Source organism: Ascaphus truei, chromosome 5 (genome assembly GCF_040206685.1).
Source record: "Ascaphus truei isolate aAscTru1 chromosome 5, aAscTru1.hap1, whole genome shotgun sequence".
Taxonomy (NCBI): Eukaryota; Metazoa; Chordata; class Amphibia; order Anura; family Ascaphidae; genus Ascaphus; species Ascaphus truei.
In genome coordinates this window covers 55,496,424-55,518,367 of record NC_134487.1, presented here as the reverse complement: position 1 = coordinate 55,518,367, position 21,944 = coordinate 55,496,424, and the positions used below count along the sequence as shown (strand labels likewise).

General features: G+C 44.5%; 1 protein-coding gene across 2 annotated transcripts in view; it reads left to right on the top strand.

The window, feature by feature from the left end:
• Positions 1-21,944, top strand: part of TTLL8 (tubulin tyrosine ligase like 8) — a 214,132-nt gene that overhangs the window by 120,452 nt on the left and 71,736 nt on the right. For both annotated transcript variants that reach the window (XM_075599830.1, XM_075599829.1), the window contains exon 13: positions 3,150-3,585. In XM_075599830.1, coding sequence (XP_075455945.1) covers positions 3,150-3,585 — 436 coding nt within the window. The remainder of the gene's footprint in view (positions 1-3,149; positions 3,586-21,944) is intronic.

Sequence of the window (21,944 nt, the reverse complement as noted above, 5' to 3'; positions counted from 1 at the left end):
ATCTATTGTATCTGCCGTCACAGTCTCCATGGGTAATGAATTCCACATTTTAACTGCCCTTACTGTAAAGAAACCTTTCCTTTGTTGCTGGTGAAATTTCCTTTCCTCCAACCTTAAGGGATGGGCCCGAGTCCTTTGTACTGCCCGTGGGATGAATAGTTATTTTGAAAGCTCCTTGTATTGTCCCTGAATATATTTGTATATAGTTATCATATCCCCTCTTAGACACCTCTTTTCTAATGTAAATAAATCTAATTTAGCTAGCCTCTCCTCATAAGTGAGATTGTCCAGCCCCTTTATTAATTTGGTGGCTCTTCTCTGCACTCTCTAGTTCCATAATGTCTTTTCTTAGGATTGGTGCCCAAAATTGTACTCCATATTCAAGGTGTGGTCTTACTAATGCTTTGTAAAGGGGCATAATTATGTTTACTTCCCTTCCATCCATTGCCCGTTTGATGCAAGATAAGATCTTGTTTGCCTTTGCAGCTACTGCATGACATTGGGCACTATTGCTAAGCCTGCTGTCTACAAGCACTCCTAAATCCTTCTCCATCAAGGATTCCCCCAATATATCTCAATTTAATTTGTAAGTCGCCTTTTTATTCTTGCATCCCAAATGCATAACCTTACATTTATCTGTATTAAACCTCATTTGCCATTTACCTGCCCACGTTTCCAGTCTTTCCAAGTCCTTCTGAAGAGAAATTACACCCTGCTCTGATTCTATTACCTTACACAATTTAGTATCATCAGCAAAGATGGAGACTTTGCTCTCGATCCCAACCTCAAGGTCATTAATAAACAAGTTAAAAAGCAGGGGTCCCAGTACCGATCCTTGAGGTACTCCACTCACGACTTTAGCCCAACCTGAAAAAGTTCCATTTATGACAACCCTCTGTTGTCTGTCCTTTAACCAGTTTTCAATCCAGGTGCATATATTATTACTGAGTCCAATTTTCTTTATTTTGTACACCAACCTCTTGTGTGAAACCGTATCAAAAGCCTTTGCAAAATCTAAGTAGACCACATCAACTGCATTACCCTGGTCTAAATTCCTACTTACCTCCTCAAAGAAACAAATAAGGTTAGTTTGGCAAGATCTATCCTTCATAAATCCATGCTGACTATTACTAATAATTTTGTTTTCCATTAGTTGGGTTATTTATTTGTGTATATTAACCCCTCTGGTGCCTGAACTAATTCTTCGTGAATAAGGAAATATTTGTGCGTTAAAAAAGTTAATGCAGTTAAGTAAAACCCAGCCTAAAAATCTACTTTATATTAATTCTGTTTCCTAAACCCAAATACTGTAACTCCCATCTGTTTTTCTTATGCAATCGCTATCAATGTGAAGCTGCCCTATGCGTTCTTCCTTTTCCCCCAATAAGCTCCCATTCTAAGCACCAGATGTATCAGCTTAAAAAATAATATTGCTTACATTTGGATTCTTTTCTTTGATAGATCTAGTAGTGCATGGAATTGTACTTTTTGTCTTGATACATTGACCCATATGTATGTATAGGTCAGATAACATAATTCTATTTTTGAAACATAAATAGCCCTTAAGCATTTAAAGTGACACAACATTAATCAAGGCCAATGCAGTTTACTTTCATTCACATAATGTTTAACTATTCCTAATATGTGAAAACGTCTTTTATTTTATCCGTGTGCATTTATTTTGACTGTCTTTCACAAGGGAAGAGCATAGATTATTTTACATGCACGGTATCTGAAATGCTGGGAAAACATCATGATTAGAGAATTGTGATTTGCAAGGAACGTGTAGCAATGCTGGTCATGTGGTCATAAAATGTCAATGTTTCCTGATGTGCAAGTCAGTGGAGGAGCAATAAAAGTATATATTTTTTTCATTACTATCCCATACATAGTTACGTAGTGATGAGGTTGAAAAAAGACATGCGTCCATCCAGTTCAACCTATGCCAAATTTAGACGACAGATACATTTTTCCTATATTTGTATTTACAGTATATTGATCAAGAGGAAGGTAAACAAAAAACCCCAGTGAAACATCTACTGATATCTCATAAGGGGAAAAATAAATTCCTTCCTGACTCCAAATCTTGGAAATCAGATTAATCCCTGGATCAACATCTTTCCCATGTTTACTTATTTGGTATATCCCTGTATACCTTTCCTTTCTAAAAAGATGTCCAACCTTTTTTTGAAGATATCTATTGTATCTGCCATCACAGTCTTCATGGGTAACATTCCACATTTTAACTGCCCTTACTGTAAAGATCCTTTTTATTTTTTGCTGGTGAAATCTCCTTTCCTCCAACCTTAAGGGATGACCCGTGTCGCTTGCACTGCCCTTGGGATGAATAGTTCTCTTGAAAGCTCCTTGTATTGTCCCGAATATATTTGTATATAGTTATCATATCCCCGATTAGATGCCTCTTTTCTAATGTAAACAAATCTTATTTAGCTAGCCTCTCCTCGTAAATCAGATGATCTATTCCCTTTATTAATTTGGGGGCTTTTCTCTGCACTGCCTTTTTGTTGAACCCATGTACGTAACAACTTGTTTTTTTTTAAGCTTAGGACATTACAGCATTGCATAATAATTTGAGCTTTCACCATCATTAAAGGCTGCTCTAATCACAGTTTAGAAACTGTGGCAATCTGCAAAGATATGCAAAAAATGTCTATAACATGAAGAATGGGGTTAGATAATGAATATAGTATGTCAAACTCTATGTAGTTCAGGTCCATATGAAATAACTTAGTTTATAAAACAGCGATTCCTATCTACAGATGTAGCAAGACTTACGGTCCTCGGCGCCACGGAGGAGCAAGCAAAATTCAGCGGCACCAGGGACAGTGTCTGCCACGATGGAGCTTGGGGGGGGTGCGGGGGTGGTGATGGGGGGTGGTGATGGGGGGGAACATCATGCTTCTTAATGAGACGTCCTGCAGTGTTAATCCTTCAGTACTGTGAGGGTGACACTGAATGCAGTTAGGCTTGCTACATTCTCTTCTATGAATAATCCCTTTAAAATCTTTCATCGCCCTTTCTTTAACATTCGTACGAGTAGCCTCTGTATCCAACAAAATGAAAATGATGTCACAATGGCGCACATCTTGGTAATACACTGATTGCAATTAATATTTCTTTTTCCGCAGCTCTGTTCATCTTTGTAATAACTCTATCCAGAAGCATTTAAAAAACTGTTCAGACCGGGACACTCTCTTACCCCATTACAACATGTGGGGAAGCACTAAGTTCCGTGACTACTTACAGAATCGAGGCTTTGGTGGTGTCTGGGAGGGAGTAATCTACCCATCAATGAAAAAAGCCATCGTTTACACTATGAAAATGGCCCAAGATAATGTGGAATCAAGAAAAAACAGTTTTGAGCTCTATGGAGCTGATTTTATCCTGGAGGAGGACTTTAAACCATGGTTAATTGAAATCAACTCGAGCCCCACTATGTACCCTTCAACTCCAGTGACAGCACATCTATGCACTCAGGTGCAAGAGGATACAATAAAGGTCGTTATCGACAGGAAGCTGGACAAAAACTGTGATACTGGGAGATTTGAACTTATTTGGCAGCAGGTAAATAAACCAAGCAAATCTTTGTATTAGGCTCCACTAACATATCACTTTTTCCTTTTGTAGAGACATAGTAATCACTCTCTACCCCCAGAGAAAATATTATTATGTTGCTCTTTTTTTATTTCGAGGACATCCAGGAGAAGATGCAGGATAACAAAAAGACAGATGCGGTTCTGGACGGAAGGGGAGAGGTCTAGAGAGGACAGATAGATTCAGGGATCAGTCAGCATTATTATGCTAAAAATTAAACCGGTAAAGATGGTACCTTTTTATTTAGCCAGGGGCTTTGGTGGCGTTTAAAGCTTGCTATCCTTTTGTAATATCAGTTAGCCGTTAAAAGGTATCATTTTTACACTACATTTGTTTCTATCTTTTTATATGTCAAATTATTTGAGTTACTATTTGAATAATTAACACCCAGAACAAAAAAAAGGAAAATTATTCAATGTCAGGTGAGTTTTTACACTTCATCAGGGCTCCGGAACACAGTAACAATGGGATAGGGAAGGGTATTGCATCTTGATGCATATTTTGAAATAGTCTCATCATTTAATATATCTGGAGTAAGATTGCAGTTTCTTCTCCACATCTTTCTTCGTTCTCTAAAGACTTCAGATGAAGGGACTTTCCCATACAAAAAAAACAGTCTTTCATTTTGAGTCAATTTTAAGATGCTTTGGTCCGGATACATCAAGCTGCGGTAAGCCAAAAATGCGGTATTACCACCCCAGAAAATGCGTTATTTCTATACATCTACATTGCACTGCTAAAAAGACTACATTTTTTTATCAGCTCTGTTCAAAATATCGAATCCATTAAAAAATAGGCAGAATAATGCATTTCTTGGTATGATCATGCAATACTGCAGAAATACTGAATCTTTTTTTTAATCATCTACTCGAGCTGGCATTAGCCCTGTCTCGCCGATGTATATAACAGTCAATATACCGTATATTCCGGCGTATAAGACGACTGGGCGTATAAGACGACCCCCCAACTTTTCCAGTTAAAATATAGAGTTTGGGATACACACACACACACCACTATACATATATATATATATATACACACACACACATCACTATATACACACACATCACTATATACACACACACACACACACACACACACACACACACACACACCATTATACACACACACACACACACACACACACACACACACACACACACACACCACTTTTCATATATATACACACATACACACACATTATTATACACACACACATCATTATACACACACACACACACACACACACACACACACACACACACACACACACACACACACACACACACACACACACACACACACACACACACACACCACTATACATATATATACACACACACACACACCACTATACATATATATATATACACACTGTGACATAGTCCAAAGATGTTAGGCAGCTTTCTGCCCCATTTTAGAGCAGAAAGTGCAGGAATAGTTACAAATGATCCGTTCCACAGCTTCCCATTACCTCAGGCAGCTGGATGGAAAATCCAGACCACAGATTACAATGGCTCTAGTTCTCCCTCACCTGCTCTTCTAATCACATGCACAGGTATTTAGAGCAGAGAGGTTTTGCATTTCACTCTCTCTCCTTAGAGCCTGGAGGCTGGGGGTATCGCTGCTCCCCTGAATCCAGTGTCGGGGTTGACGGCCCCTCCACGTATCACAGTACCAGAGGATTTGCCTGGACTCCACGAACAGATAAGACAAAACAAATGGTTACTGCTGTTGCTAAAAGACTGTGCTGTATCTTGTGTCCCTAAATGAAAGAGCATTGTTTTAAGCTGGGGAACCAGTTTAGTTGGCCAGCAGCTGTTAGAGAGACTAATTCTGATGTGTAGTTAGATCCCTGAAAGGGATAGGATTTTGCTTATATGATTTTGGTTTTATTTCTTGAAATAACAGTGTGGGAAATATTGTAACACTGAAATATGTGAACTGCTGAATGAAAGTATCTGAGTACCTCTAACCTTCACATGTTAAAGCTGCAGTACCTTACTTGGATGAAAATAAAGCAGGCAGAAGCCTGAGTTAAGCAGCATAATACTTTGCATGATCCTGTTTGTTGTATAATTAACCCTAGAAGACTGTGTCGGGAAAAACCCAGACAGACGTCAGCACTACAAAAGAGGGGCGTTTGTCACATATGGTGGAGAATGCGGGTCGACACTAAAAAGTCTGTGGGTTTGCAAATAAATGCGGGGGTTTAAAATGGCCGCCGAGCTGAACTAAAGTACAGATGCTATGAGTGAAGTCTGTCCCAATGTGTATATCAGTTGTGCTTCTAGCATACACAGAGAATGTGCGAAGTGTGGATGCAATAGCACCCTGAACCCAAACAGAAAACCAAAATGTTTTGCTGAAGAAGAAAAAAAAAAAAAAATTGCATCTAGCAAGTGCTGTTTGTAAAGCTAATGCATTCTGCTGAAGTGAGTGAATTTGCAGCTAGCAAGTGCTGTATGCAAGTTGCTGAAGGAAGTGAAATTGCAGCTAGCAAATTGTTCCTGCCGGGTTTCTAAAATGGCCGACGTGAAATGTTTATTTTGTAATGTACATAATCATGAAAAACAGTGTCCCTTCAGGCCATACGATGATGATGATGATGATGATGACGACGACTCGTATGTGGCCCCTGGAGGAGAGCCGTACCCACAGATGAATTTAGTATGCTGGGCCTGTCATAAAGTAGGTCACATGGAAGATGTGTGCCCCAAAATTTTCAAACACAAACAGCTGCAAAAGCAAGCAACGCCCTATGTGTGCAAGCAAGATGTGGAAGCTGATACCAGTGAGCGTGTGCCCAGTACCACTGATATCTCTGGAGCTAATAAAGCAAAAAGAAAGAAGAAGAAAAAGAAAACTGTCACAGGGGAAGTGACCGAGCCACTTGAACCTGCGCTGTCAGGACATGCGTCAGAAAGGCGCCGAGATGTGCTGCAGACCGGAGTGATCGGCAGAATTGTCACGGGAACAGTGGCAAAGGAAAAGGAGGAGCAAAGGGAAGCTGAATCCTTGAACCAGGATAAAGAGGCTTTGGTTTCTGCACTCCAAGCTGCCCGCCATAATTATGAAGTCCTGTGGCAGGATTTGGTGAAGGAGCGAGAATGTTGGAAGAAGGAGCAAGAATCTAACAATAAGGTGCGAGAAGCGAACGCCGAGTTACAGAGGTGTATACTTCCAGCTTTACAAGAGCACGAGGCTTTGAAGAAAACAGAGTCTCTCTTACGGAGTGAGCTGGAAGAGGTGACGACTAGTCTGGAAAAGGCCAACACCGTAATTGTCACCATGGATGAAAAACAGATTAAGTCTGACAAATTGATTGCTATCCTAAAACAGAAATACGGGAAGGCTCTACAAGAGGTTCATGCGCTCAGCACAGAGGTGCAACACTTGCGCCTGGAGGGCCACGGTCTGAACACAGAGCTGGGAATGTTGAAGCAAACCCATGAGATTGCCCTAAGTGAGTTAGAGACTGTAAAGCAAGAAAATGAGACTCTGAAATTGGAAAATTCAGATTTGACTGACCAAGCAGAAAAAATAAAGAAACAGTTGACTCAGGAAAAATTAGAAGTGCAGGAAGCACTGATGCACACTCAGAGCCAGCACCAGGAAGAAATGGACGCTCTGAGAACAGAATTGCGAGAAGTATGCACAAAACAGAATTCTCTTGTGGAGGAACTTAACATTTTGAAAAAGGAGAAAAGCATTAGAATAATTCAGAAGCACTGCAAAGCTCTTATCCAAGGAAGAAGGGAAAGAGAAAATTATCAGCGTAAACGCGCCGCAACTATCATCCTACAGGCTGCGTACAGAGGGATGAAAATTCGTTTGTTCAATCACCGGAATAAAGCAGCCTGTGTTCTTCAATCATTCTACCGTGCCCGCATGGTACGAAACAGGTTCCTCATTATGAAAGGAGCAACTATAAAAATCCAGTCTCTGACTAGGATGACACAGAACAGGATTCGCTATCAAACCCTGAGAAATGCGTCACTGGTTATCCAGCGGTACTTCCGCCTGAATAAATGTAGACCTCAGGAAAGAGAGGTCCAAGACTACATGCCTGCCGGCTGCAAAGGTAAAATGCCACAGGGTACAGCCGGAGTTAGTGAGAGCCCCATCAAGGTGAAGGTGCTCCAGGTAGTCAGTGCTTCATCTTCTAAGTACCATATAATTGCCCCAAAGGAAAAATCCCAAATCTCTGAGAGTGATGGTCGTGAGAAAATACATGGCAGTAAGAAGTACCTTAAAGGTTCAAAGGTCGCAAATCAAAGGCGACGAAGGTCAACGCTGGCCTTGAATTTTTCCGGATCTCGCCACTCTGGGCCACAATATAAAGACAAAGACTATCCGGGCCCAGAGTTCCGTCAGAAGCTAAAGAAACAGTCCAGTCATTTGCAGTTTGCAGCGGCCTATGAAATAAAGTCAGGAAATGTAATGGACTGGAAGTCAAAGAAAAAAAAAAAATGTGTTTGGGGAATTGACCGATATTTTTTTTTGTTATTAAACATGTGGACTATGTCACGGACACTTAACTATGCAAATAAGCTATTGTAGTTAAGGTATATTAGGCCTCTAGAATAAGCATTTTGTCAATATTACAATGTTATATTGGTTCTCTGTGTTGAAAATGTAGCTAAACTACAAATTAATATACAGGGTTGATGGCCCTTTCAGTTGGTAAATTATATAATGAAGTTCATATTCGTGTCATGTGAATACTTAATGTTGTACTGAGGAGTTAGCTCAAGTATTTCAGGTAGGACGCTCACCCCAGTGAGGTCCATGGCCGCTCACCCCAGTAGGTGTGAGCTGGGGAGGGGGATATGTGACATAGTCCAAAGATGTTAGGCAGCTTTCTGCCCCATTTTAGAGCAGAAAGTGCAGGAATAGTTACAAATGATCCGTTCCACAGCTTCCCATTACCTCAGGCAGCTGGATGGAAAATCCAGACCACAGATTACAATGGCTCTAGTTCTCCCTCACCTGCTCTTCTAATCACATGCACAGGTATTTAGAGCAGAGAGGTTTTGCATTTCACTCTCTCTCCTTAGAGCCTGGAGGCTGGGGGTATCGCTGCTCCCCTGAATCCAGTGTCGGGGTTGACGGCCCCTCCACGTATCACAGTACCAGAGGATTTGCCTGGACTCCACGAACAGATAAGACAAAACAAATGGTTACTGCTGTTGCTAAAAGACTGTGCTGTATCTTGTGTCCCTAAATGAAAGAGCATTGTTTTAAGCTGGGGAACCAGTTTAGTTGGCCAGCAGCTGTTAGAGAGACTAATTCTGATGTGTAGTTAGATCCCTGAAAGGGATAGGATTTTGCTTATATGATTTTGGTTTTATTTCTTGAAATAACAGTGTGGGAAATATTGTAACACTGAAATATGTGAACTGCTGAATGAAAGTATCTGAGTACCTCTAACCTTCACATGTTAAAGCTGCAGTACCTTACTTGGATGAAAATAAAGCAGGCAGAAGCATGAGTTAAGCAGCATAATACTTTGCATGATCCTGTTTGTTGTATAATTAACCCTAGAAGACTGTGTCGGGAAGAACCCAGACAGACGTCAGCACTACAAAAGAGGGGCGTTTGTCACAACACACACACACAAACATCACTATACACACACACACACACACACACACACACACACACACACACACACACACACACACACACACACACACACACACACACACACACACACACACACACACACACACACACACACACACACACACACACACTATACACACACACATACACACACACACACACATACACACACACACACACACACACACACACACACACACACACACACACACACACACACACGTGAAAGTACTACTGTACTGCATGCTCGGCTCCCCACGCTGCTGAACACTGGAGGAGTAAAGACAGGAAGAGGAGGGCTTGTGTCTGTGTGCAGAGACGCCCCGCCCCCTCTACAAGCACAGGGAAACAGCAGCAGCACAGAGCTTCTGCCTGCCACTTCTCTGCCGGCGTATAAGACGACACCCGACTTTAGAGAAGATTTTCCAGGGTTAAAAAGTCGTCTTATACGCCGGAATATACGGTATTGCCATTATATACATAGGCAAGATAAGCTAAACCAGCATGAAATAGGTAATACAAATTGACTTTAAATACATTACAGTAAATATTAACCTCTTAGAAGCCCAAGTGGGCTAGGAAAGCATTACCATATTTGGCCATGTCATACAATGCTTTACTAACCGCTAAGGTAATCAAGGGGTTAACCTTTACCACCACTTTCCTAGGCCCCCCATGGGGCCTGGGCCGCCTCGTATAGGCCTGACTTCACAGAGTACATCAAGCAAGCTGATTGATTGATGTAGCCTGTGGTGTCAGGCTTTTTGGGATGGTCCAAGCCCTATGAAAGGTTGGACTCTCTTAAAACTCCAGATGTAACTGAAGAGGCCATATCCAGTGGCTGAAGAAAGAAGAAGAGGAAGAAGAAGACACCCTTTAAGAAAAGATGATAGAAAAAATACGTATAGAAGACTATTCTTCAATCAACAGAGGATCAAGGGCTTCGTGGCAAGTTGAGGTTCCAACTCATTGACAAAGGATGGCTGTGGAGGTACGGCAGCTGCAAGAGAAATGGTTCCGAAGAGGCCAGCATGCAAACGACTGCAGGGGAGGCGCACGCCCCAGCGCTGTGACATCACGGCCCCTCCTTCCGGTGTCTGCCCTGCTCCAGTCCTGCTCTCCACCGCTGGCAACCTGATTCCCTGCAATCCGAGCACAGCTGCCAAGTGAAAGGGTAGGCTGCCACTATATGAATGTACAAAAGTAATAAAAAGAAAAAGTAAAAACACAACATAGAAAACTGAAATAAACAATACAGATGCCTGCGATTATACAGCCGAACTGCGGGTCGTGCGCGCGCATCTGTGACGTCACATTAGCGATGTTGCAGCGCGACATGTGCACATGCTATTGCGTGCGCAGCTGCAGGCTGAAATCTTTCTGTATAATCGCAGCCTACTATTGGTAGGAGTGTGGATGACACTGGGGAAAGCAAGCCAAAGAGCAATGGGAGAAAATGGCAAATGGGAGAAGGATAAAAGGGAGGGGAAGGGAAAAAAAGGGGGGGGGGGTGGAGAAAAGGGAAGGGAGGTAGCAAAGAGGTGGATGAATGCCCCCCAAAACGGATTGCCTTTGTGATATTGACAGTCCACCATAAAAAAACAAATATTTCCAGATACCAACAAACAATCAAATAAGCAGATAGTGATCCAATACTATTATACAGCCTGCATGGGACATCTCATAAACATGTTACAGCTCCAAATGTTATGATAAGTGACAAGGAATGTGAAAATAAGGCTGCAAGGAATTTGAGAATAAGGGCTGGGACCCGCTGCGCCCGGCGGCACGAGCGGCCGCGTGAGCGTTCCACACCAGCAGTGGAATCCTCCCGTGCCGGTCCCAGTCCCCCCTCGCTGCAGGGCTCACTACGCACTGTGACGCATCAGCCGCCAGGGGATGCAAGAAAATTGTGATCCCGAGCGGTGACGCGTCAAGTGGTGCGCTGATGAGCCAAGGGCGGGAGCGGGAGGTGTCAGACAGCTTCCTTCACAAGGTAGGGGGTAGGGAGTGGTGTGTGTGTGTCTGGGTCTCAGTGTCAGCGTGTGTGAGGAGGGCATTTGTGGGGGAAGGGGGAGGGAGCTGCTTACCTTCCAGCAGCCCACAGCAGCTCCCTCCTGTCCTACAGACCGAGCCTGAGCCCGTGGAGGGAGGGGGGGGAGTAGCGGGTCCCTCCGCTCAAACCACTACTCCCACTCCCGCACCCCTCCCGCTTCCTACAGACCGCATATCGCGGTCTGTGTCTGTCAGCACCCCCGGCTGTCTGCAGTGCGGGCGCGCTGACTGAGGGAGCGGGGCCTTAGCCTAAGGCTGCGTCCATGCTGCTGCGGAGCGCGCTTGGCGCGTTTACTTCAGTGAATGTGAATCTGCACGCTCACGCGGCTCACTCGGTGCTTGGGGAGACAAAGAAAATTGATTTTGAAGCTCGCTCAGCTGCAGTTAATGCACACACACACACACACACACACACACACACACACACACACACACACACACACACACACACACACACACACACACACACACACACACACACACACACACACACACACATAGCCCTGAACCAAGCACCCCTGCTCGCGCTTGCAAAATTATGAAGGACAGCCTGCGCTCATGCTTGGGAGTTGGTGACATCACCACTCTCAAGCATGAGCGTGATCAGCGACAGTGTGGCCGCAGCCTAAGATAAGATGAGCGACCCAAGCTTTCTGGAGTGTCAGTTCCTGGGAGGCATGGTGCAGTGTTCAGGGGAAGTTTTCCTTCTTCAACCAGAGCCTTTATACACAGGAGGTCACTTGATTTCATTATCTGCAGCCTGACAGGTCCCACGTTCAGCTGTTACATTTAAGAAGTTAATAATGCTTACCAGCATAGCGAGGGAGAGTATCACCAACTCCTCTGTTATACTGCTGACTTTACTCTGTGTCCCATTGAGATTTTAGTGCATTCATGGTTCTCTGATCCCTGTCCTACTGTCTTCTGGTTTCTATAACCCTGCAGTTCTACAGACACTTTACAGTCTATAGGGGATAATAATTAATGTCCTTTAGTCCGGGACTGTCACGGTAGTGCTGCCCGCAGACCAGACCGTCCCTAGACTGAGGTGGAATGTATAATACCACGCACCTGCAGCAGAGGAGCGTGTCCGGAGTGTGGTAGATACGTTGCCAGGCAAGGAGACTTTAGTTAGGTAACAAAAGGTACTTGCCGGATCCGGAGATGGAAGAATCGTGGTGATTGCCGTAGCCAGGGGTCGATGATGCCAGAGGTTCAGGAGGTCGAGGTGCGAGCTGAGATCGGGGGCGAAGAGAGACTGCGTAGTGCGGAGGAAGCCGGGGTCCAGAGCCAGAGAGAGAGAGTCGAAAGCCAAGCCGGGTCATAACCTAAAGTACACAAGAGAACAAGCGAAATCCAAACGAGTCTAGCAGAAGCTATGTAGAGCAATGATTCCCAGAGAAACCAGGGTTTATAAGTGTAGGTGAACCAATCACAGAGGGAGGCAGAGCAGGGTGTGCCGTGGAGCGCTTTGTAATAGGTGCAGGTTGTAATCATTGCCTGTGATCAGCTGGGAGTGTAGAGGCAGGAACGGGACTGCAGATGCTGACGGGGGCATGGCCAGAAGCCCAGAGGGGTGAATAAATTACAGCCGGGGATGCGCGCTGTGTAAGTTCCTCCTGCGCGCGTCCCGGCAAGATGGCGGCTGCGTGAGCCAGCGCCGGCCGGGATAGCAGGACACCACGACAGGGATACCTCTGCGGGGACCGAGGGGCGACAGCAACAACCTCCGAGCCAGGTAAGGAGGTGTGGCGTGAGCCCTGCTTCCTGACAGGGACAAGGAGCGGCTCACTTCTTTTTCCACTCAGTTCAGCTTCTTTAGAGTTGAGTCGCGATTCCACATCTCCCAGCTGACTAAGAGCAAGGATTACATCTGTTTCCTTTTCTCTATTTCTGACCTGCAGATGTGGGTGCTCCTCCCGGACCTTGTCCAGCTCCAACTGCAGCAGGACCCTCTCATTGGCCGTGTGGACCAGCAACTTGCGGTCATCTGCCATCTCGGTTTCATATTGTAGTGTCAGGCCGGCACTTGACGGACGGACACCTCCAGCCTCTCTTTCTTTTTGGTGAGCTGTATCTTTGCAATTTGTTCATGCAAGTCTCCTCTCAGGCCCTTCACCTCTTCCCGATGCTTGCTCTGAGTTTGCATCAGCGCATCCTTCATATTTTGTAGCTCTGCAGATATCACCAGGGTCACCGCTGCCTCTGTTTTCCACGCATCTTTCTCCTTGGCGTACTGACACATGGGGATGGAGCATCCTCTGCTTCTCCATCTCTTGTTCCAGTTTCTGGACCTTCTCCCGCTCCCTCTCATACAGAGTCACCTGGCCTCTAAGCTCCACCTCCAACGATGCTCTAGTGATGCTCAGCGTGTTCTTCAGCTCCTCATGCTGCTCTGCGGGGACACGTTCTTCTTGCAGCACTTTCTCTGCATTCTGCAGTGCTTCCCGCACTTCTAAATTTTCCTGTTTCAGACTTGTATTTGCTCTTTTTTACAGTCTCTAAACGAATCAGGATCTTTTCCTCAGCATACTTCAATTCCCAGACCTCTGTGCTGAGAGCGTGAGCCACATGGCGTGAGAGTTCCAGCTCTGTGCTGAGGACGTTTTTCTCTTTCTGGGAGACTACAAGCTCTTTATTTAATTGTTCATGGAGAAAATCCATTTCATGTCTGGTAAGTTGTAGAGCACTTTCAGCGGGGTTCCCTTCAGACATCACGGGGTTCCCTTAAAGGCCATCTTTAACATTTTGTATAGCTTCCTGTGTAAGCATCCTACCAGCCTTCTTTTTCTTTACTGAGGTAGATTCTGATACATCAGCAGTACTGGGCACTCTAAAGAAAACGTCTGCCTTTTCCTTGTGATCACAGCTCATTACTTGCTACTGTAGTTGCTTGGTTCACTGGAAAAAAATATTTCTCTAGCTGCTGAGTCTGTCCTTTTCTTGGGGCCTCATAGGAGTCCTCCTCTTCATCATTGTCATCATAATCATCATACGGCCTGAAGGGGCAGTGTTTGGTGTGACCAGGCTCTTTACACCATAACCAAATCTGCAGTTCCTTTTGCGGGGCCACGCAGGGACGCTCCTTCCTCAAAGGGCACTGCTTCATGTGACCAGCCATATTACAGGGAAAACACCTTATGTCTGCCATTTTTCCTTCCAGATGTATTCTTCACCTTGACCTCTGGAGGCACTATTTCTTCAACTCTTCATATCTTTCCCTGTGTATCCTGTAAGCACAACTGGTCATACATGTATGTATTCCACCTTTTCCATAAAATTGTCAGCAAAGTCCTGAGGTGAGATGGAGGAAGAAGGTAGAAGGTAGGAAGAAGCTGGGGGTGGTCTGAGTAGGGAGTCAAAGACATAGAAGAGTCGACATGGGTTAGACTTGTACGTGTTGATTAGTGAAGAAAAGTAGGTGTGCTTAAACTTCTTAGCTGGGGAGCTCTCTTTCTGCTCCCTTCTCTGGGGAAAAGCAGTCTCTCTCTGAGCAAGCCATTTCCTGACTTTTAACTCCCTATGAAATCAGGAGTCCAACCTGCTTTACAAAAGAGACAGTACAGAAAATTATAATACAATAATTGCAACAAACAAATCAGATAATAGGAATGGAAATCCCTGCCCCGGATAGCTTACAATCTAAGTGGTTTGTTGGGATACTTACAGAGACAGCAGGTTAGAGAATAAGTGCAGAAGAGAGGAGTGCTTGGCCACAGTGGTTGATAGAAGCACCTGTGGGTGTGGGGACAGTAGTCATGTGTCTAGGCTTTTCAAATGCTAAGTAGATCATAAGATCTTAATATTTCACTTCAATATTTTGCTTGAATTCTAGGTTAGGATTGCTTTCAATAAACAGCAGTTTAATTATATAGGTGCTGCAAGCATGATTATTAGAAATTACCCTTCTTTCTTGTACCTGTACAGTATGTCTAAACTTTTGATGAAAAATATCATATGCTATACATTTGTATTTATTACAATACCTATAAGTTATGATCTCCTACCCCAAAGCATGCAGTACCTTTTATTGGGTAACCCATAGAGCATCTTACTCTGTTGAGCAATCTAATCCCCTTCATACATTCTTACAATAATACTGTATTATTCAAATAGAGAACATGGTACCTTGCAATCAGTCTGCACATTGTTTGGATATGTTTCATATTCAAAATCTTCACAGCCCCAATAACATACAAAGTACATTGGGAATTAAGCAACATGGTACAAATTCTGTCCACAAGAAGTTTTATGTAAAAGATCAGAAGGAAGGTAATATAGAATGCACTGTACATGTTTTCTCAGAGACAAGGGTTTAGCAATTTTTTCCCTTGAGGTGCCAGACGGTGTTTTACTGCAGTATCTTGTTCCTGCTATTTTAAACTGGGAATGTTTCCTGCTTATTTCAGTTTAGCAATGCAGGTTATACAGTACAGTACGCTGTTATTATACATGAAACAATATCATTTGATGCTCTGTAATGGCTTGTGGGCTCTTTTGCCTTTTGGATGGGTTGATATCTGACAAATCGAAAAGTTCAAAATGCTAAATTATTTCATTTATCAGGATGTTAAGGTTAAATTTCAATAGCTAAGCATGAAAACAGATACCCAATATAATGTTGTCCTTACATATAAACAACCTTGAAACTGTCCTTTTACCTGTTCACTATAAAAACATTTTGTGACAGGGTAAATAAAAGCCACCAGCTATATGCCTGGAAAACCTATGTCTAGTCTGCAGTGCAGCAGTGACTAGGTTAACTTCAGCTGGGAACCTCAGGAAAACTAGTTGGATCCCAGCTGCCTAATCAAGGTGTGTTAAAACCCCAGGCTGTAGACACATGGGTGCTGGCTGTAGAGGAGAGAGGAGTAAGCTACTGAAGAGATTATTGAAACAAGGTCTGTTATCAAAGTACATGAATTATGAACTGTCTGTCTCCTGCATAGAAAAGGGTAGCTGCTTGATTTTTACACTGTCTGCTAAAGAGAAACTGTTTTGTTTTGTCTGCTGAAGAAAAAGCCAGCTTTCTTTTTGTTTGCTGATGAAAAGCTATTTTTGTTTTTGTGTGCTGTATATCTTTTAAGGATAAATAAATAAGCCTTGTCAAGAAACCCGCGTGTGTAGTTGCATGTACCCTGCAACATATGGTGTTCAGAAGTCCTGGGATTTTTTCAAAAGGCTCCTGCAGTTAAAGGGCTACACACACACAAGAATGGAAGAAGTGTTGAAAGAGTTTCTGTGTGAGCAGACCAGACAGCAGGGACAGTTAATGCAGGATGCAGGCCCGGCAAGCGGAGAGAGATGAAAGACTACAGGCAGCACAAGATGAGCGGATTCCCAAGCTGCTGACCCATTTCCAAAGGTCTGCAGTCCAGAACTTGCAAACAGACCCCCTATACTCCTGAGGAAAATAGCGCCGAACGAGGATCCAGAGGCTTTTTTACTGACATTTGAAAGAGTTGCCGAAGCTCAGGGCTGGGCTACAGATCGCTGGGCAACTGCTTTGGCTCCGCTCCTCATAAGAGAAGACCAGGCCTCATATCAGGGTCTCCCAGCAGATCAGGCAATGGACTACCGACATGTAAAAGCCGCCATACTGGATCGCTTGGGTCTGACCCCAGAGACCTACCGGCAGCAGTTCCGGGAACATGAAGTACACCGCTAAGATGAGACCCCGGGTCCTCGCTCAGCGATTATTGGACTTGTGTACGCGCTGGATACAACCCGAGGAGTGCACTAAGGAGGCAATTCTGGAGCAGGTGGTTTTGGAACAATTTCTACAAATAATACCCCCTTCCGCACGCTCGTGGGTAAAACGCCACGCTGCTGAAACCCTAGCTTTGGCGTTCCGACTCGTGGAGAACTTCCTTGGGACTGAGCAGTAGGCGAGTGTCCTGGACCCGACTCCACCGGCACTTGCGGACGCCCAAAGAGGGAGGTCGGATCAATGGGGAACCTACGGCCCGTCCATACGCAACCGCCAAGTCCAATGGAAGGAGCAGTAGTTCCAGCAAGGACGGAGTCCAAATACTGGTCCCCGCCGAGACCCTCATCTCCTTCCGGATGTCGGCTCGTCGCAAAATGAGAGAAACTTCCGAGGACGTCGCTCACAGGACCCATCAGTTGCCTGGTCTCCAGTAACCGGTCCAGCGGAGCGCTATCCACAGCCCCCTCCTGCGAGGGAACCCTCTCCATGTTCCGCCTGCGAAGAACAAGGCCACCGGTATGTGGACTGTCCACAGATGGATTGTTCATTCAGCAGAACTGTCGCCTCGGCCTTTACTGGGGAAAATTACAAGCCCTGGCTACTTCCAGCCCTGATTGGGGGAAAAACCGTCCAGGCCCTTGTAGATGCAGGCTCTGGGAAAACTCTGGTCCTCCAGGAACTCTTACCGCCTAACGTGTGTTCTTTTGACTCCCCATGGAGCATAGAATCTATACACGGCGATGTAAAACGCTATCCAACGGCCAAAATCCGGCTACAGGTAAAAGGTCAGGAGGCTTACCTCGAAGTAGGAGTCACTCCTTGGCTCCCTGCCCCCGTTGTGCTCGGTTGGGACTGGCCTTTCTTTTCGGACCTAATGGCCCCAGTCTTTCACGAGGAGCCTCCTTCTAGGGCTTAGGAGAACCCTGGCAAACTGTTCCCCTTCTCGGCAGACCTTTTTCCCAGTAGACACCGGGTTCAAAAGACTCTGAAGCAAAGACGCTCGGACAAACAGGACTGGTTGCAGAAATCGGGTTCTCAAGGTGACCATTCTTGTAGTCAGAGGTCACAAGTGATTGCTGGGGATGACCAGAGGGAGGGGGATATGGGCCCTGGAGATTTACCAGACCTGTACCTCCCTGACTTTCGCCAGAAGCAAAGGGAAGACATTGTCCTTGCTAGACAGTATGACAAGGTGGTGAAAATTGATGAGCAGAATGTAGATGCACAGGGGGTGATAGTGTTCCCCCATTTTGAGCTATCAAATGATATCCTATATAGGGTGAATAGGCAGACACAAACAGGGGAGGTCACCAGACAGATATTGGTTCCCAAGGCGTTTTTTAAATCTGTGTTCACTCTAGCCCATATGGTCCCTGGGGGTGGTCACCTGGGCAGGGATAAAACATTGGACCGTATTTCATCCCGATTCTATTGGCCAGGGATGCATAGTGATATTGCTAAGCTATGTGCGGCATGTCTGGAGTGCCAGCTAACTAGTCCAAAAGGACAAAAACCAGCCCCTTTGGTTCCTCTACCCTTGGTGTCAGTTCCCTTTGAGAGGATTGGGGTAGACTTGGTAGGACCTCTAGAACCTTCTGCGAAAGGACACAGGTTTATCCTTGTAATAGTTGATTATGCAACAAGATATCCTGAGTCGTTCCCCCTGAGAACAGCAACGGCGAAGCAAGTAGCCAACAAGTTGTTGGAACTGTTCTCACGGGTTGGACTTCCCCAGGTTATGTTGACAGACCAAGGTACAAATTTCATGGCTAAACTGATGCAGGAAGTCTTAAAGTTACTAGAGGTCAAGTCTGTTCGGACATCGGTCTACCATCCACAGACTGACGGATTGGTGGAAAGATTTAACCGAACTTTAAAAGGGATGCTGAGGAAATTTGTAGATTCAGAGAAGAGAGCCTGGGATGAACTTCTCCCTTTTCTGCTGTTTGCAGTGCGGGAAGTTCCCAGGGCCTCCACGGGATTCTCTCCATTTGAACTGCTCTATGGCCGCCAACCCCGGGGTATCCTAGACCTCCTAAAGGAGTCCTGAGAGGAACAGCGGTCCCCTTCTAAGAATACCCTGCAATATGTACTAGACCTTAGGAAGCGCCTAGATGTGGTCGGCCATTTTGCCAGGGAGAATCTTAGATCAGCCCAGGACAGTCAGGAGAGACATTACAATCAGAATGCTCGCATGAGAGTGTTTCACCCAGGAGACCAGGTGATGGTATTGTTACCCAGTTGCGAGAGTAAACTCCTGGCCAAATGGCAGGGCCCATTCGAAGTACTCCGCCGTACGGGTGATGTGGATTACGAGATCGCTCAAACAGGGTCCAGGAAGGGTAAACAAATTTACCATGTGAACTTGCTGAAACCCTGGAAGATGCAGCGGTCTCTATTCATCCACCCGGTGGAGGAGAAAACGGACTTGGGTTCTCAGCCTCCACTGGAGAACATCGTGAGTGACGATAAAATCCCAATGGGTAAACAGTTGTCCTCTGAACAAAAAGGGGACTTGTTAGCAATAATTACACAATTCCATGATGTTTTTTCTGACTTACCAGGACAAACTAACTTAATTTCCCATGCAATCGAGACAGCACCTGGGGTAAAAGTACGTTCCCGTCCTTATAGGTTGCCTGAAAGTCGTAGGGCTCTGGTAGAGAAGGAGGTACAAGAAATTTTACACTTAGGAGTGATTGAGGAATCATGCAGTGAGTGGTGTAGTCCACTAATTATGGTCCCTAAACCCGATGGGAAGGTAAGATTTTGTGTGGACCTCCGAAAGGTCAATGCAGTATCCAAGTTTGACGCATATCTGATGCCAAGGGTGGACGAATTAATTGACGCCCTTGGTAACGCGGAATATATATCCACGCTGGACTTGACAAAAGGATACTGGCAAATACCCTTAGAGGAAAAGTCCAAATGCAAAACAGCCTTTTGCCACTCCCATGGGTTTATACCAGTTTGTGACAATGCCATTTGGACTGCATGGAGCCCCAGCCACATTTCAGAGACTCATGGATAAGGTACTAAGGCCCCATAGGAATTATGCCGCAGCCTACCTAGATGACATTGTCATTTATAGTAAACACTGGCGGGCCCATCTAAATAGTCTGAAAGCGGTCCTCAAATCTCTGAGAGGCAAGGCTCACAGCCAACCCTAACAAATGTGCCCTGGGTAAGGCGGAAACTAAATACTTAGGGTATGCAGTGGGAGGTGGAAAAGGAAGGCCACTAGCTGACAAGGTAGTTGCCCTGAAAGAAGTTCCAACCCCCCAAACAAAAATGCAGGTACGCTCTCTGCTGGGTTTAGCAGGGTACTACCGGCGGTTCATCCCCAACTATTCGGAAATGGCAGCCCCTTTAACGGACCTCACAAAAAAGTGTGCCCCTACACAAGTGGTATGGTCAAGGGATTGTCAGAGAGCCTTTGAGGACATAAAAAGGTGTCTATCAGAGGGTCCCATCCTTAGAAGCCCGGACTTCAACAGCCCTTTTATAGTGCAAACAGATGCATCAGAGATAGGGCTAGGGGCAGCATTGTCACAACAGTTTGAGGGAGTTGAACACCCTATCCTTTTCCTGAGTAGGAAATTGTTCCTGAGGGAAAAAAACCCTGCAACACGTATACTGTACTTTGATCTATTGTAAAAGTTAATTGGCTTTCTATTGTGGCAATTCAAATAAAAGTTTAGGAAGGGCACAAAGCAATGTGTCTAGTTGTTAGCCTTTTACCCCTAAAGCCTTGTGCAACAATATAAAATACAATGTGAAACACCTAAAAAAATCACCACTGATTATATTGCACTTCCAGCTACAATCAATAAAAAAATTGAAATTAAACATAATTTCTTGCAAGAAAAGGGAAACATGAGGTTTCCACTAAAACACACAATCATAATAATAATAATAATAATAATAATAACAATAATAACTTTATTTATATAGCGCTATTCTTCTAACGGGGCTCAAACCACTTCACAGTTACAAAAAGTAACATTTAAGGTTATAAAAGAGACCAAACACAAGGAAAGATACAATACAGGATGGGATGGTTCTGTAGCTATTAAATGCCAGACATGTTGTGGCTCATTAATTAAATGCCTGGGTAAACAGGTAGGTCTTCAGTCTGTTTTTATAGACTTTCAGAGAAGGGCCCCATGAACTGTACGAGGCAGACTGTTCTACAGAGTGGGAGCTGCGTGGCTAAAAGCTTGGACCCCAAAGGAAATCCGTGAGATTCTGGGAACTGTTATGAGTCCTTCGTCTGCAGATCGAAGTGAGCGAATGGGAGTGTAGGGAACTAGACTCTCTTTCACATAGCTGGGACCCTTGTCATGTAGTGCTTTGAAGGTCAACGAGCCAATCTTGTAATAAATTTGCCGTGTTACAGGCAGCCAGTGCAGAGAATAGAGAACAGGTGTCATGTGGCAAGAACGGGTCTGGTTAGTTAACAACCAGGCCCTGCATTTAATTGAAACAGATAGCACTTACTAAATAGAAAGAATTAATGGATTTAGGAAGAGTCAAAAGTATATACATAGTAGATGTGGCTGAAAAAAGACATGCGTCCCTCAAGTTCAACCTATACAAAGATCAATACATTTATTTATCCTAAGTGATATTTACAATTCAAAAACACAGTTTTAATTGTGTTCAGATGACTTCTTGGACCTATACGCTGGAGCTATTGACAGATTGGGGAAGCAGACATACAGCAGGGGCAAGCAAGCTACCTTAAGTAGCCTTTTTTAAGTGGCATACAATGTGGAGTTTAACAGGGAGTTGAACAGAAGTTGGCACCTGCACATCTATTTGGCCTGGATTCTGGAGTTGAACTGAGCTGGAATGGAGGACATCTTCGAGCAAAGGCTCAAGATGACACAGTACTCTTCACTAGTCTAGAGCATCTCCATTCATATATTTAATT